The 15412-nt window shown below is 57.1% G+C and overlaps 7 protein-coding genes across 7 annotated transcripts; 5 read left to right on the top strand and 2 right to left on the bottom strand.

The window, feature by feature from the left end:
• Positions 1-15: 15 nt before the first annotated feature.
• On the top strand, positions 16-1712 carry W97_07295 (uncharacterized protein; the record flags this gene model as incomplete). The annotated part of the gene is made up of 2 exons (XM_007785273.1): positions 16-747; positions 801-1712. 2 exons carry the CDS (start codon positions 16-18, stop codon positions 1710-1712), a joined length of 1644 nt encoding a protein of 547 aa, XP_007783463.1.
• Positions 1713-2435: 723 nt separating this feature from the next.
• Positions 2436-4062, top strand: W97_07294 (uncharacterized protein; the record flags this gene model as incomplete). The annotated part of the gene is made up of 4 exons (XM_007785272.1): positions 2436-2528; positions 2586-2711; positions 2765-2857; positions 2905-4062. The coding sequence occupies 4 exons, from the start codon at positions 2436-2438 to the stop codon at positions 4060-4062; spliced, it is 1470 nt and encodes a 489-aa protein (XP_007783462.1).
• Positions 4063-4553: 491 nt separating this feature from the next.
• W97_07293 (4-hydroxyphenylpyruvate dioxygenase) lies at positions 4554-5829 on the bottom strand (the record flags this gene model as incomplete). The annotated part of the gene is made up of 2 exons (XM_007785271.1): positions 4554-5419; positions 5478-5829. The coding sequence occupies 2 exons, from the start codon at positions 5827-5829 to the stop codon at positions 4554-4556; spliced, it is 1218 nt and encodes a 405-aa protein (XP_007783461.1).
• Positions 5830-6608: 779 nt separating this feature from the next.
• Positions 6609-7358, top strand: W97_07292 (uncharacterized protein; the record flags this gene model as incomplete). Its single annotated transcript, XM_007785270.1, has 1 exon — positions 6609-7358. The coding sequence occupies one exon, from the start codon at positions 6609-6611 to the stop codon at positions 7356-7358; it is 750 nt and encodes a 249-aa protein (XP_007783460.1).
• A 751-nt stretch (positions 7359-8109) lies between these two features.
• Positions 8110-10296, top strand: W97_07291 (uncharacterized protein; the record flags this gene model as incomplete). The annotated part of the gene is made up of 1 exon (XM_007785269.1): positions 8110-10296. The coding sequence occupies one exon, from the start codon at positions 8110-8112 to the stop codon at positions 10294-10296; it is 2187 nt and encodes a 728-aa protein (XP_007783459.1).
• Positions 10297-10677: 381 nt separating this feature from the next.
• Positions 10678-12800, top strand: W97_07290 (uncharacterized protein; the record flags this gene model as incomplete). Its single annotated transcript, XM_007785268.1, has 2 exons — positions 10678-11276; positions 11339-12800. The coding sequence occupies 2 exons, from the start codon at positions 10678-10680 to the stop codon at positions 12798-12800; spliced, it is 2061 nt and encodes a 686-aa protein (XP_007783458.1).
• Positions 12801-13288: 488 nt separating this feature from the next.
• Positions 13289-15377, bottom strand: W97_07289 (uncharacterized protein; the record flags this gene model as incomplete). Its single annotated transcript, XM_007785267.1, has 2 exons — positions 13289-13734; positions 13838-15377. 2 exons carry the CDS (start codon positions 15375-15377, stop codon positions 13289-13291), a joined length of 1986 nt encoding a protein of 661 aa, XP_007783457.1.
• Positions 15378-15412: the final 35 nt, after the last annotated feature.

Raw genomic sequence — 15412 nt, 5'->3', positions numbered from 1 at the left:
GTCCCCGCCCCATCAATGATCCAAGACAAAGAGACCTTCCTCAGAGACGAGCGAATACTATACCCGACAGATGGCGGCAAGGGCAAACCGCACAAACTTGGCGCTGGGCACAAGGAGTGGACCTTCGAGTTCACGATACCCGGACAAGCCCCGGAAAGCGTGGAAGGCCTCGCCAACAGCTACATCATCTACAACATGACTGCCTCGGTATCCACAGCCGGCTTCATGACAAAGGATCTTGTGGCGAAAAGCCACTTACGGGTGGTGCGTACGCTGTCGCTGGACGCGTTGGATGCGGGGCCAATGGAGCAGGTTAACGAGGACGTGTGGACGAACAAGATTAGCTACAAGGTCTCTATTCCGCGGGTCAACTACATGTTCGGGACTTCCGTCACAGCATCCTTCACGCTAACGCCCATACGGAAAGGATTGGAGATTGGGACTGTCAAAATGGCAGTTTGGGAGTATTGCAAGGTCGGCATACAGAAGGGCGAGATTGCACAGAGCTATGAGTGGGACAAAAAGATCACCCAGCTTGAGCAGGAGATGCCAGAAAACGCCAGACAGGAACATTCAGAACTGGACCTGAACAACCCGCTGGATGAATCGTACCACTTTCAGGTGACCCTGCCGCTCCCCAAATCATTAAACCGCTGCAGACAAAGTGCGGATACCAGTCAAATCCAAATCAGTCACAAGCTGATAACGCACATAAATCTGAAGAATCCCGAAGGCCACACTAGCCAGGTAAATTGCCTCGCTTTCCGTGTTGCTCAGGAATGAAGACTGACCCCTGACAGCTTGTTGTAAAGACCCCGCTCAACCTCTTCATCTCGCCTAACTACCACATCGGCGAGGACCAATGCATCCAAATCGACGCAAGTCAGCAGACAGAAGAAGCCATGAACAACGCCTCCAATCAAGTCGCGCCTCCCGGCTACGGCCAGCACCACTTCGATCAGCTGTGGGACAACATAGACCCTAGCGGCTACATAACCCCCAGCGCCCGCAGTGGCATCAACACGCCGTTCTACAGCCAGAGCCGCAACGGATCAGCAGAAACCCTTCCCCTGCCAGTCCTGGACGCGCTAGTACAGAGCCCAACATCAGCGCCCCACGGCGGCCCCGCAGCCAGCGCACTCCACTCCCGCCTCGCTACGCTGCAAGATCGCGGCTCGAGCCACTCCGCCCGTACGCAGGGTCAAGGCCAACATCAGCCGACCCACTCACCCTCGGAGGGCGGCACGCCGTTTGAGCAGCCCGCCGACGCCAACTGGAGCCACTTCACGCCGCCCTCCTTCTCCGGCTCCAGCAGCCGCCAGTCGCGCAGCGGCGGCCCCTCGCGGCGGACCTCGGACGAGCAGCCGCCGCCAACCGCGCCGCAGAGACTGCTGGGCTACGACATGGAGGCGCTCGCGAGAATACCGAGCTACAACACCGCGCTGCGCACGCCCGTGCCGTCGTCTCCCAAGATCGAAGGCCTGCCCACCTACGAGGCAGCGACGAGCAGACCGCCGAGCCCGAACCAGACGGGCTCGGGCTCGCGCTCGCTGCCGGTGCGGACGAGAAGTGGACACAGCGGCGATTTCAACATGCTGGATTTGGAGACTGAGAGTCGCACTGCGTTGAGGGATGCCACGGCGAGGAACACGGCAACGAATGCGGCGACGTCGACGCTGCAGTTTCCGCCGTCGGCGCACCCACGGCGGTAAGGGACGCGTCGAGACGGCACTTCGATTCTTCTAACCATGAAAGTCTATTGCTTTCTGCATGAGGGGTGGCATAGGGGTACCCTCCCTCTTCTGCTCTACGCAGTTCACTGTTATTATTATTCTTCAGCTCTCCTCTCTTTTTACGACCACAAAAGCATTGGGCGGCGGATAGAGGAGTTTCTTATAGAGGAGGCATGGTGCAAGAGATACCCGGTGCGTGTAGCTGATGGAGCGGATGCATTCTTTAGCGGGTTCTCTTTAGACAAACTGAAAGCTCGGCGGCTGGCAGGGCGTTTCTTGTTACAAAACTTGGCCTGCCTTGGGCATTACTTGGCAATGAGACATCGAGATGCTTTACTGAAACAGACCCAATGACCACTGCTAGATTGTGTATAGCACGTGAAGCTGTGCACTGATAGGCAAACGGGGTTGGATCGTTGGAGGTTGGCGGAGTGGCTGTGCCTATACCGTATGACCCGAGCGCTAATGACGTCGACGACGATCCGGTTGCAAAACATTCTTCTGGACCCTGGGCTGAGGGGCAGTTTTTGATACATCTCCGGAGAAGCCTCCCGTCACCCTCCCATTCTTCCTCTACTCTATTCATATCTGTTCAGAAGCAATCAATCGTCCGGACCTCAAATTCCCGACCATCGGTCCTCACACGCGACAGCAATTGCACCAACATCAAACAGCGCTTACACAGCACACACCACCACCACCATGGCAACCCAGCACGACCTACCCACAAGAAGCATGACCCAAGGCACCGGAGGTAGCGACGACGATGCCATCCCGAGCGAGGATACCAGCGAGGTGAGCAGCGTCTTACGCTATGTCCACCGCCGCAGGCGCTAACACTGCTATCAACAGGTTACCAGACTCTTCAATGAGCGCCTGACGGCATGGAAGCATGCTGTGTCCTACCTCGAAGATTACATCCACGCCACGGAGAAGATGCAGCATGCTCACGGCAAGGAGTACGAGAAGGTCTTGAAGGTTGGTATTGAAGCCCCGAGTACTGCGCCTCTTCATAGCTCACCCTTTTCCAGACCGTGTCACACCCGCTTAAGGAAGGCCATCACTTCGACCAGAGCGTCGGCGGCATCGCAGGGATGTTTGACAACATCCGCTCCAACACCCAAGTATGCCTCAGCCCGACCACACTGCACAAACCCAGCTAACAGATTAGGGGATCTCCAACTCGCACTACGAGACCGCCAAAGTGCTCAAGGGCTCCGTCCTCCCCATCTTCGAGCGCCTGCACTCCGAGATCAAGAACAAGACCAAAGAGCTCATCAAAGGCGCGGGCAAGGGCAGCAAAGCTGTCGACAAGGCGCGCAACGCAACCCAGAAGCACATCGAGCTTCTCGGCCAACACACCGCGACCTACGACTCCGCCGGCGGGCGTCTAACCGCGTCGGACGATCCCTACATCCTACGTCGCAATGCGATGCACCACCTGCACAAGCAAGTCCTCGAGGAGAACAACAACCGGCAAGACTTCCTCTCCGTGCAAAACTCCTTCGCCCAGTTCGAAGCCCACATCGTCTCCACCATCCAGACAGGCATGGGCCACTTCAGCCAAGCCGTCTCCTCGCAGCAGGACCAGACCAGGACCATGTACGGCGACATGGCCTCCACAACCCAGCGCATCTCCCCGGACTTCGAGTGGAACGGCTTCCTCAAGCGCAACGGCAATGTTTTGATCGACCCCTCCGCCCCCGCGCGCGACGTATCCAACATCAGCTTCCCCAACATGGACCACCCATCCACCCAGCCCCTGATCGCAGGCTCGCTGGAGAAAAAGTCCAAACTCCGGGGCTACAACACCTTCTACTACGTCGTAACCCCCGCAAAATTCCTGCACGAGTTCAAAACCGACGACGACGTGCGCGAGCCCTCGCCCGAAACGTCCCTCTTCCTCCCCGACTGCAGCATCGGCGCCCTCGACGGCCAGAAGTTCAACGTCAAGGGCAAGGACGTCAGCGGCGGGAAACTGAGCGCAAAGTTCGGCTTGAGCCACGAGCTCGTCTTCAAGGCGCATACCCTCCAGGATGCTCAGAGGTGGTACGACGTCATCCGCGCCTCGGCCGGCCAGACGACCATGGAGGTGCCCGATAGCAGCGCGCCCAGCAGTCCGGTTGCGGACAGGAAGAGCGGCGCGTTTGAGTCTGAGGCCGGCTCGTCTACCGCGGCGGGCAGCCAGGGCTATGGAGCCGGTCAGGGAGACGGCGGGTTGGATGATAAGGCGGGGTCGAGGGGTCAGGGGGGTGAGAGTGGGGAGAGGTACGGAGGTTCATATGCGGCGCCTGGGTCGGGGGTGGAGAGGCAGCCGGGGCAGTATTAGGCGGGCGGTCTTTTGCTGGTGGGAACGTTTAGGGTGGGGGGTTGTGAGAAATGGAGAACGCGGGTCTTCTGGCCTTGGTAGTGGTCGCAGACGTTTGTCTTCGAGTTGATACCTGTCCCTTCTTTGAGTAGTGTAGTGCATTCCCTTACGGCAGTAATCCTAATGAGATCCTTCACACCGCACGCAGACTACAGCTGTGACCACTAGTTGCCAAACATGGTGTGCACGATACTCGACTCAGAACTGCAGTCACCCCTAAACAGCATCTCCAGCGACACATTCTGGCAGACTTTATAAGCGTAGGAACGGTTCTCTCCGTACTGATGCAGTATCTAAAACCCAAACACCCCAGCCAGCGCCTCCCCCAATCCGGCCAATCCGAAACCCACAATGCTTACCGACGCGCAGCGCAAAAAGTCAATGTACAAGAAAGCCACTCTGCAGCTCACCCACTACACCTTGGCTAAGACTCCCCTCCCCCCCCCCGCCTTTCAAACCAAGTTGCCCCGTTCCGCCTGCTCGCGTTCAATAGCCTCAAACAGACTCTTAAAATTCCCCGCCCCAAACCCGTCAAAGTTATTCCTCTGGATAATCTCCACGAACACCGTCGGGCGGTCCATGAGATGCTTAGTAAACAGCTGGAGCAGATAGCCGCCCTCGTCGAAGTCGATGAGGATATCCAGACTCTTGAGGACCTCGAAGTCCTCCTCGAGCCTGAGGCCCGACTTCTTGAGCCGCGCGGCCATGGCGTCGTAGTACGTGCCGGGCACCTTGATGAACTCGACGCCGCGGGCCTTGAGGTTGGTGATGGCGGCGATGATGTCGGTGGTGCGCAGCGCGATGTGCTGCACGCCCGCGCCGCCGTAGAAGGCGACGTACTCCTCGATCTGGCTCTGCTTCTTGCCCTGCGCCGGCTCGTTGATGGGCATCTTGACCAGCTCGTTCGGGCTCGCCATGACGATGGATTTCAGCGCCGAGTAGTCCGTGCAGATGTCCTTGTCGTCCACGCTCCAGAAGCGGTGGAAGCCGAGCACGTTCTCGTAGTAGTTGCAGATGTCTTCCATCGAGTCCCAGTCTTGGTTGCCGACGCAGTGGTCGATTGCTTCGAGGGTTACGCTGGGCAGGAAGCGAGAGAGGGCGTCGGTGGAGGTTTCGGGCCGGTAGCCGGGGAGGAAGGCGCCGCGGTAAGAGGCCTTTTCGATGAGCGTGTGCGTCGTGTCGCCGTAGGTGCGGATCGTGGCGAGCTTGACGCTGCCGTTTTTGTCGAATATGGTCTTGGGCGCGGAGACGGAGACGGCACCTTTGGCGACGGCGGAGCTGTAGACTGCGTCGACGGAGTCGACCTCGAAGGCGACATCTGTTGGAGTGGGTCAGTGTGGCTGTGACTTTGCCCTCAAGCAAGAAGGCCCACATACCTTTCACGGCATCGCCATGTCGCTCCTGGTGCGCGTGTATCTCCTCTAGCAGTCGCCGTTCCTCCTCGGGGAACTGGGCCGCATGCTCGAGGCATCGCAGCGGGGAGGTGAGCACGAATGTGACGTTGCCGTTCCGCACAACGTGCGAGGCTATGGCGCGAGAGCCGGTCTCTAGGCCTCGGTATGCGACGCGCTCGAAGCCCATGCGCGAGACATAGTATGCCGCTGCTTGCTTGGCGTTTCCGACGTACCAGTGCACATGGTGGTAGCCTCGATAGCTAGACAGATCCGAGGCGGGTTGTGCGTGGGAGGTGGTCGGCGATGTGGGTGGGGAGAGGGCGATGGGCGCCATTGCTGACGTTCGATAAGGAAGAGCCTAAAGACGGGGTCGCTATGCAAAAACTTAAAGCTGCTTGTGGTGTATTGGTGCTGTAGCTGAGATGATGGAGAAGCCTGATGAATGAAGCTTAGGTCTACGGAGGCCCGTGGCGCTGATATACATTCTGCGAGTGCGTATCACTGGATGCCAGTTGCGGGCTTACCGCAGCATGCGTGTCATGCCGAAGCATACTGCGGCGACAAGCCTGCTACTGCTTCGCAATCCGGTGGGGGCTGTTACCATGCTGGTGGTGAGCAGCGATGAGGTGCGGCATCCGTCGGCTGAAGCGGCGGATACTTCAGGGAAAGACAAGGCGGATACCCCGGACGCACGGGCCCTTCCGTAAACAAGCGCGCCATTGCCGCAAGCAGTCGTCCAAGAAAGTGCCGAAACAAGACGCGATAGTCAGATGGTAAGAGACTAGTAAGCTTACCTGGGGAAGCTGAACAGTCTGAGAAGACGAAAAGACGAAAAGACTTGGTCTTGGACAGATACATAGTTGAAAGCCGGACCTACCTGACTTCTTCCATTCCACATTGCTCTCGTACTATACCTGCTTGCGCACTGTTACGCATTTACTACCCCGGGTGACCTCTATACCACCCAAAAAGCCTGCCTCATTCCCGTTCTGAGCAACCTACCGAGGACCACTAAAGGGAAGGCAAAAGAGCCAGCCGATTTATAGCATTCTACGTGCGCTCGAGAGCTTCTCGTTCCACGAGCTAGACTGCACGCTGCGACAGTATTCGAAGATGCCGGCTGCCACGATGCAATCATTCGATCCAAAGCCGGAGGTTTCCCTGTCGAGCAACGATGCCCACGTCCTCTCCGCGCTCTTCGACCCCGAGGCCTCGCTCTCGCGCGACGATGTCGACATATCAGCATCACAAAACTCTCTACCCGGAATATCCGAGAGCGAACTTCCAGGCCTACAATTAATCGAGAGCGCAGCGATACGGCCGCTCAACACCCCCAGCCCTTCTAGAGAAACGGTGGAAGCGGCGACCGAAGCTCTCGGCGACCTGATAGTGGCCCACCCCTCGTATGCATCGGCGTACACGAACAGAGCGCAAGCACTACGACTGCTACTCGGCGACGACCTCTTCTCTTCTGCCAATAACACTCTCTTGAGCCGTCTCCTCTCCGATCTCTCCCGCGCCATCGCCCTCACAACGCCCGCATCCCCTCAAGACACCCTCTCACGCCTGCAAGCCCACGTCCTCGCAACAGCGCATACGCACCGCGGCTACATCCTGCTGAAAGCAGCCAAAGCAGCGCGAGACGGAGTGCTAGAGGGCGGGCCAGAGGAGCTAAGGCGAGCGTCGAGCGACGAGCTGGAGGAGATGGCAAGTCGGGACTTCTTCCTAGGCGGAAGGTACGGAGATAAGACAGCGCAGCAGATTGCGGTCAGGCTGAATCCGTATGCGAAGATGTGTGGTGCGATTGTGAAGGAGGCGATGCGGAAGGAGATGGATGAGTATCGGAATGGATTGGAGTTGTAGGCGCGAGGTTCGGGGTGTCAACTTTTTCTTGGAGCTTGGGAATGGATGAGAATCATGGCGTGATACGTTTGCAATTGTTCAATGGCTTGGATCAGCGGTGCGGGCGTTGTTTTGAGTTGGAGGATGGGTGGACAAGTCCTCCGACTTCGGCGGCTGCGATGTTTCGTGGTTATATAAGCGCACGTGATGTTATCGCTCAGAGAATGCCTGTGTCGACCGCATTTCTTCCAAACCGCAATCCAACCTGAAGACCCGTTGTGTGCTAATCTCATCAATGGGATGTGAAGCTGCTCTTGTTGGTATAAGCATGGAGTCACGATGTGAGCTGTGCCGACGCTCAACGAATTCAGTCAACTGTGCTGCCGGATTGCGGCGCACCCGTTCCGATTGAGTCAGACTTGGTAAATGATATGCAGAGCTTACATCTGACTCTTAACTTTTCGTTCCCTCTTGCGGCCGTAGCTGCCACTGATACGTTGCATGCTTCTTGCCCCTTCTGCAACAGTTAGAGTCATCCGGCTTGTCTCTAGGCTTGGCGGCCTGGCGACATGCATGCCAATATTGTTCATCAGTAGGTCGGCAGAGGCTGTGCATATTAGACATACAAGTCCTCGGGCAGGTCCAATGCCCCTGTGTGCCTTGTCTCCAGAGCCTGAGTGCATTCATTTTGTTCCTTCCAGACATTCTTTTCGATTGCACTGCCCTGTTCACTTACTTCTTTCGTTCCTACCATCCTTTCTCCATTAGCGCCATGCCGAAGAAGGGGAAAGCCCCAGAGTTGTCTCTCGAAGCAGGCCAAATAACGGTCACAGCACAGCAGAGCCGGTTCCATACCGATGCAGTAGATGTCCCAGTTTCGAAAGAGATCCTAGTCAAAGACCTTAGCATCTCAGTTGGCCAACGGGAGATCGTGTCACATGCGGAACTGAACCTGCAGGAGGGCAGGCACTACGTTCTCGTTGGTCGCAATGGCACAGGCAAATCGACGCTGCTAAAAGCTGTAGCGGACGGAATGGTACCTGGCATTCCCTGGAGCTTACGGATACTGCTTCTCGGCCAGACAGCACAGAGCTTGGAGACCGGAATTGACAACCTGAGCATCGCCGAGAAGACCGTACTGCAGCATGTTATCCAGAGCAATCGAGTCCGAGAACGGTATCTAAGGGAGGCAAGCATGCTGTCAGCTGCGCTCGAGAACGCCAAGGACCCAATGGCGTCCGTCAAGGCCTTCCACCAGATTAGCCATGAGCGACTTGAGCGTAGTGTCTCCGAAGCTCGCCAGATCGCCGCACGACGGAGTGGCGCACGTGGACTCAAAGCAAGAAAGGCGCTCATAGCTTTAGAAGAACAACTCGTCGAATCGCAGCGCCGCGTTGACGCCGATCTGAGCGAGATCGAGCCGTCACAGGTACATGAAGGTTCTCAAGGGGCTGCCGATATGTTGGCTGAGATCCACTCCGCGCTCGACCTGATGAACGCCTCAGCCGCTGAAGCCAAAGCCAGAACCGTTCTTCTCGGCTTAGGATTCTCTACAGAAAGCCTAGACAAGCCCTTGACGAACCTGTCCGGCGGTTGGAAAACGCGATGTGAGCTTGCATGCGCGCTGTGTCAGCCAGCCGACGTGCTACTGCTCGATGAGCCGACCAACTTCTTAGACTTACCATCGATCATCTGGCTACAACGCTACGTGCAGGAACTCGAGGATACTACAGTCGTCGTAGTCACACATGATAGAGACTTCGCCGACGCCGTAGCGGAGGAGCTAATTGTACTACGCCACCTGGTCCTCGAGTACTTCCGCGGAAACTTGTCCGCTTACGAAGCCGAACGCCTTGTCAACATAAAATACATGACGAAGATGAAAGATGCCAAGGACCGCCAGAAGAGTCACATCGAGAAGACGATACAGCAGAACGTCAAAGCTGCGAAAAAGTCCGGCGACGACAACAAGTTACGCCAAGCAGCTTCCCGCCAGAAGAAGCTGGACGAGCGCTGGGGCTTGGAGGTCAGCGCGAAGGGCACTCGATTCAAGCTCAACCGTGACCTCCCGGGCTATCACACCTCTAATCGGGCCGACATCGAAGTGCCGCAATTTGATCCGCCGGTCCGCATATCTTTTCCTATGACACCGCCTGACCTACGCTTTCCAGGTTCAATAGTTTCCCTGGAGAAGGTCTCGTTCGCCTACGGGAAAAAATCCTCTTCCCTTCTCAATGATATCAGTTTTACCATGCATCCTGGCGAGCGTGTCGGCATCGCAGGCCTCAACGGGTCTGGCAAGACCACGTTGATCTCTCTGATAGTCGGTGATCTCGCACCCATCAAAGGGACGGTCACGAGACATCCCAGGGCAACAATGGCACGCTTCTCACAGCAGGCGGTGGAGCTACTCGATGGCATCGCGAGCCAGCATCACGGTCTAACTGCACTCACGCATCTGCTAGAGGTCTCTAATGGAGAGCTGGCTGAGACGGACGCGCGGAAACTCTTGGGTTCATTGGGACTGCAAGGCCAACTAGCCTCCGATGTTCCCATCGTAGCTCTCTCGGGAGGCCAGAAGGTACGCCTCGCTATAGCGAAGCTGCTGTGGTCGCCTCCGCATCTGCTGGTCCTGGACGAAGTTACAACGCATCTGGACGCCGATACGATCCTGGCTCTCGTCACGGCGCTGCGTGGATATGAGGGAGCTTTGCTCGTCGTGACTCACGACAGGTTCTTCATGCGCTGTGTGGTAGAAGGGGAGAATCCGACAAGCATGTCGCGTGGTCTCCATGATGCCTATGACCCGGAGGAGGATGAGACAAGCGAAGAGGCGTCTGCAGCGCGGGTCGGTGCCGTTTATCGTCTGTCTAAAGCACAGTTGAAGAAGCTCGATGGCGGGATGCGGCAGTACGAAGAGATCGCAGCAAGGTCTACGTCGAAGCTGAGAAAAAGCTGAGGCTAGCTAGATGGTTTCAAATGATATATAAAACATGACATGCTTGTCAAAACTCGATATCTCAACTAATGTGCTACTGTACACACGGACTCCACGAGGCGTTTGACAGGCGCGGGAGCCCGTGTCAACCATGCCGTGACACCTCAGGGGAGGGAGAGCCGAAATGCACTCAGAGCATCCCCACAACCCCGACGGCATGTTTGCACTGCTTGTAATATTCCCTTATAATATGCTTCTCATAATGCTCTAATCTGCTTCTAATATCACCATTCTACGCATTACTGTCCGTTTAACGACGGCCGCCCACTACGCATCATCGGCTGCGGAGCTCCACTAGCTCATGTCCTAACGGGCTCACACGCACCACCTTTCTTGCTCGCCATGACCGAGCAATCCGTAGATACCTCTCGATCGAGCGCCGAGTCCAGTGTTCCGAAACCTCCCTCACAAAAGGACAAGAACTGCCCGTTCTGTCACCAAGCCTTTACCTCTTCTTCGCTCGGCCGGCATCTCGACCTCTACATCAAGACCAAGAACCCGAAGCCGCAAGATGGCGTACATATCGTCGATGAGATACGGAGATTGCGGCAGGGAATCACTAGAAGACAAGCCCGAACATCGTCGGTCAAGAAGGAAAGCAGTGGCCCAGCACCGGCAGCCGCACCCAGCTCAGCACCGCCTGTACTGGAACAGCCACAAGCGTCTCCAGTCGTCGTCCACACTCCACCTGTCAATGGTATAGTGGGCCAGAAGGTCCGAACGCAGCTCAATCATGCCAATTGGCAAGCTACCGGGGTCATAAACAACCTACCGCCGCGGCCGACCAGTTCTACGGCCCCAGTGCTACGGAGGGAGGTCTCGCGACATGAGCAGCAAAAGACGGACTATGAGCAGCGGCAGAAGGCCACGGAAGAGTGGGAGGCTATGAAGGCTGCACAATTAGCGCTGCAGGAAGTTTTGAACAGCGTGAGGGAAGCGAGGTATGAACATTGCGCCTTGAACTGCTCAAGTAAAACAAGTTCTAGTAATAACAGTTATACAGCGGTCGCGCCACCAGCGGCGGACTCTTCAGTTTCGATCCGTACACGATGAGCTTCCCAAGCCTGTGCCTACATATTCTTCCCTCGCCATCAACCCTCTTCTCGCCGACCCCCTTCCCAACGAGCGAGTCCTGGTCCATCAACCCACCAAACCAGAAACAGTTTGACGCCCTCAACCGCACGGTCCACGAACGCCTCCTCGTATTCCAGCGCCAGCGACAGCAGCAGCAATTCTCTTCACCCTCCACCAATGGCACAAACTCGTCTTCCTCCCTACCAACGCCGCCCCTATACGATCCCGACCCGCAGAAACTGTTCGCCCACCTCGCAGACGCCTGGTCCCACTGGAAGAGCCTCCCCGACCAGCAGAAGTACGACGCATGGCAGCTCGAGATCCTACGCTCCTACTCCCGCGCAGAAGAGCTCCGTAAACGGGCCGAATCAGACCTCGAGGCCGCGAAGCGCGAGATCGAGCAGCTGAGGAGCGCCCGCTGCAGCGGCACCTGGCCGGCCGCGGCGTCAGTACCTACGGAGAACCCACTGCATGTTCCCACGGACACGATGAAACAGCTCGGACGGCACGGACTGGATGTGAGCAATTGGGACTACGACCGCCTGATCGAGAAGTGGCGAAATGTTGTTAGGGACAACCGGAAGACGAGCAACGGGATGAGTGCGCAGCGGGCGCTGTGTTCGCCGTCAGGGCCGCACACTGGAACTTCCTCTAGCAGCGCGAATTGCATGAACGGCCACCAGTTCCATACTGTCAACGGTAATGGCGGGAACTGTCCCAGCGGAAAGGCCAAGACAGGAAACCCGACCTTCTCCGCCCCCTCGACGCGGACGAACTCGCTCCAATCTGCCGACAACTCCGTCGAGGGCGACGATGACGCCTCAGACGACGACGCGGACGCTGACGTCGACGCTGAAGACGCGACCCCCGGGGCTACGGTGCGCATAAACGGCCCACAACACCAACAGCCTCCGCACAGCCAAGCGGGACGTGCGCAGCATCATGCGCCGCAGCCGCAGCACCAACAGCAACAGACCCCCGCGGCCGCCTCCTCCGTTTGGGCAAGACACGCCCAGAACATCAACCAGCCCCACCCGCAAAACCACAACCACAGCAACCACCATATGCAGCACTCCCAGCATCAGCATCCCCACCCCCATCCACAGCACCCTCAACACCCACCCCTGCTCCAGCACGCCCACTCCCATGCCCATCACCTGCCCCAGCACTATAACCCGCACACCGCCCGCCACCCGCCGCTTATGCTGTCGCCGACGAAGATGGACCATGCTGGCAGCGGCGTGAGCGGCGTCGGCGGTGTAGGGGGCGTCAGTGGTGTCAGTGGTGTCGGCATCGGGGGCGTGATGCCCATGGACGGCATCGAGGGGTCTGCGGACGGGTTTTTGCAGTATGGGGATCTGAAGGGGTTTATGGTCGAGGAGCGGGGGTAGGGGCCTGGAAGAGAGTAGTGGGTGATTAGGGGTAGCGCGGCAAGTTGAGCCTGGCGGGTTCCATGAATTGGCTTTAGGAGATACGAGAAGCGAGTTACGCGTGAGTTTTGGGTACTACAGGCGATCTGCTGAGGTTTCTTGAAAGGGGGGATCGGGTGTATGAGTGTGTATTTCGGGTGAGCGTTGTATTCTGCACGTTGGTTTTCCGTTTCACTCTTATCTTTTTTGTCGTGTTTTTGGATGGGACTTGTTATATACCACTACAGCGTTCTCGTTTCATCTAGCTAGAATGGGGTGCATTTTGGGTATCTGTGGTATAGCGGGAAGCGTTTGCGTCAGCATCTGGGGGTATCTAGCCATACGGGTATCAAAGTAATACGAGTGCGCGAAATCTACAAGATACAACTCCCAGATCCGGCGCCACTTTCTCCGTTCCAGACCACTTGATCCTGCGCCCAGATAGCCTCCCAGCTCCACTAACCCATCCCCTACAGCGGCAACGTCCAAATGAAATCCAACCTCGCGTCCTCAAACCCCGGCACATCCCCCGGCGCAAACGGCGCCATCGACGCATCAAACGGCAGCGCCAGCCAATCGTCCGCAGCCCCAAACATCCCATCCACCCCCCCGTTTCCATCCCCACCGCCACCGAACGCGCCAAAATCCGCCGTGCCATCAGCCACATCAGTCCCGAGTGCATCACTAACCCCACCGGCCCCATCGTGAACCATCCGGTCGGCGGACGGAGGCCGCGTGGGCAGGCGAGGCGGCCGCGATGAGACGACGAAGCTTTTCCGCAGACGGGCGACGTGGAGGTCGAGGAGCGTGGCGTAGCGCGAGGCGAGGTGCATATCGTCCAGCGTGCTGGAGCGGAGCGCGACAATGCTGCGGTCGAGGATGTCGAGAGAGGATTGCAGTTTTTTGGTCCAGACGCCTGGAGACGAGTATTAGCAAGTTCAGATCCAAGATCCCGATTGTCGCTAGTTCAAGGAACGAATTTTGGATTGAAACAGCTCAGGAGTGTGAGAACGACGTACCGAGGCTAAGGCCTTTAAGAAGATAGATCGCGGACGTGGTGATGCGTAGGAATATCCTGACGGGCGAAAAAAGTAACGCTCCGGTCTCCGCGAGCTTGATGACTTTCTGCAGAATAGCGCAGCTTCCATCAACGACTTCTTGGATGAAGTCATAGTCCGCTGCGTCGAGTGACATTGCCAGCGCCTCGTCAGGGGAGCCCTCGGACGAGTCTGCCTCCTCCAACGTCCGCTCCACGACGGCCTGCATGCCTAGTGAGTTGGCGTAAATCCGGACGTACTGATACTCAATATCAAGCATATCCTGAAGAGAGTCGCCTAGTTTGCACGGGTCCAGGTATTTTTTCCGCCACTGTGACAACAGGGGCTGGAAATGCTCGAGTAGTCCGATGTAGCGTCCGTTTCGGAGAATCTGCCTGCTGAACGATGCGGAAGGAAACAGCATGTCTGATATGGACTTTACTAGCTTCGTGAGGTCGATCCAGGCAGTCATAAACAAATGCCACTCCTGATCCGCGCCTCTCAACGATGACGTACTTATAGCTGAGATGCCTTGCAGCGCTGAATGGTTCAGAGACTTTGGAATCATGGAAGTGCATCCCAGACGCGAGGCAAGCTGTTCAACGAACACATACAGCAGCTTACGTAGGCGCATACGTCGCAGTGCGGTTCTCTCCACATAGGCCTGGGTCTCCCCGACAGACGCTTTGGCGTTATTGTCATCGTCGAAAACACCGAGCTCGTGGGCTAATGACAACCCACATCCAAGGAGCATCCAAGACATGCGATCCGAGCGCTTCGCTGGCTCAATGACATCCTCAAGCCAGCTTTTGGAAGCTGTCGTACAGGGATTGGGCGATTGCACCTCGTCCCTGTCGTCGGCGGCCGATAGGATAAGGTCTGAGTCCCAGCCATCTGCTGCCGGCGGGAAATGCAAACTGCGGGGGTGCCACTCAGACATGAGCAGCAAGGCTTCGACTGAGCCTACGGTCCGAGTCTTGGCCTTGGAAGCCTTTTCCTGTCCGAGCATGATTCTCATAATGAGATGCTGGCAGTGTTCCCATAGCCGGTGATGAATGAAGTATGATCGCGAAGCACCGCCAATTCCCGGAAGTACATGGTAGCGTGATGAGATCATGAGAATGGTGCAGCACAGAAGTGGGTCTTGAGTAACTAGCAAGAAGTGGTTCTCATGCCTCGAGTAGAAGTCCGTGATGATCGGTGAAAGGGGCGAGAGGTTCTGGAAGAACAGATCCACGTAGGTCACGGCCTCTTCGGCCCGAAACCAGCCCATTCTCACGAATCGGCATGCATTCCAGACTCTCATAACGTCGGATGATGCAGTGGAGATACGCACAGGCATTGTAGCAACAGGAGCTGTGCCCACAGACAAAGTCGAGCCGGGCGTGCCGTAGTAAGCGTCGGCCGCTTGCGGCAGTCCGGCGTTGCTCGTGCCAGCATCTTCTCTGTTGGTAGCCTCGTGGTTAGCTGCTTCATATAGAAGGTTCAGCGCATCATTGCCGCTCGAAACAATGGTCCGCATGACAGAAGTCGTAAGCCCTGCCTTGTGCGAAGATA

Source organism: Coniosporium apollinis (genome assembly GCF_000281105.1).
Source record: "Coniosporium apollinis CBS 100218 chromosome Unknown supercont1.40, whole genome shotgun sequence".
NCBI classification, from domain to species: domain Eukaryota; kingdom Fungi; phylum Ascomycota; class Dothideomycetes; genus Coniosporium; species Coniosporium apollinis.
The sequence above is the reverse complement of the archived record's forward strand: the minus strand, read 5'-3'. Positions and strand labels throughout refer to the sequence as shown.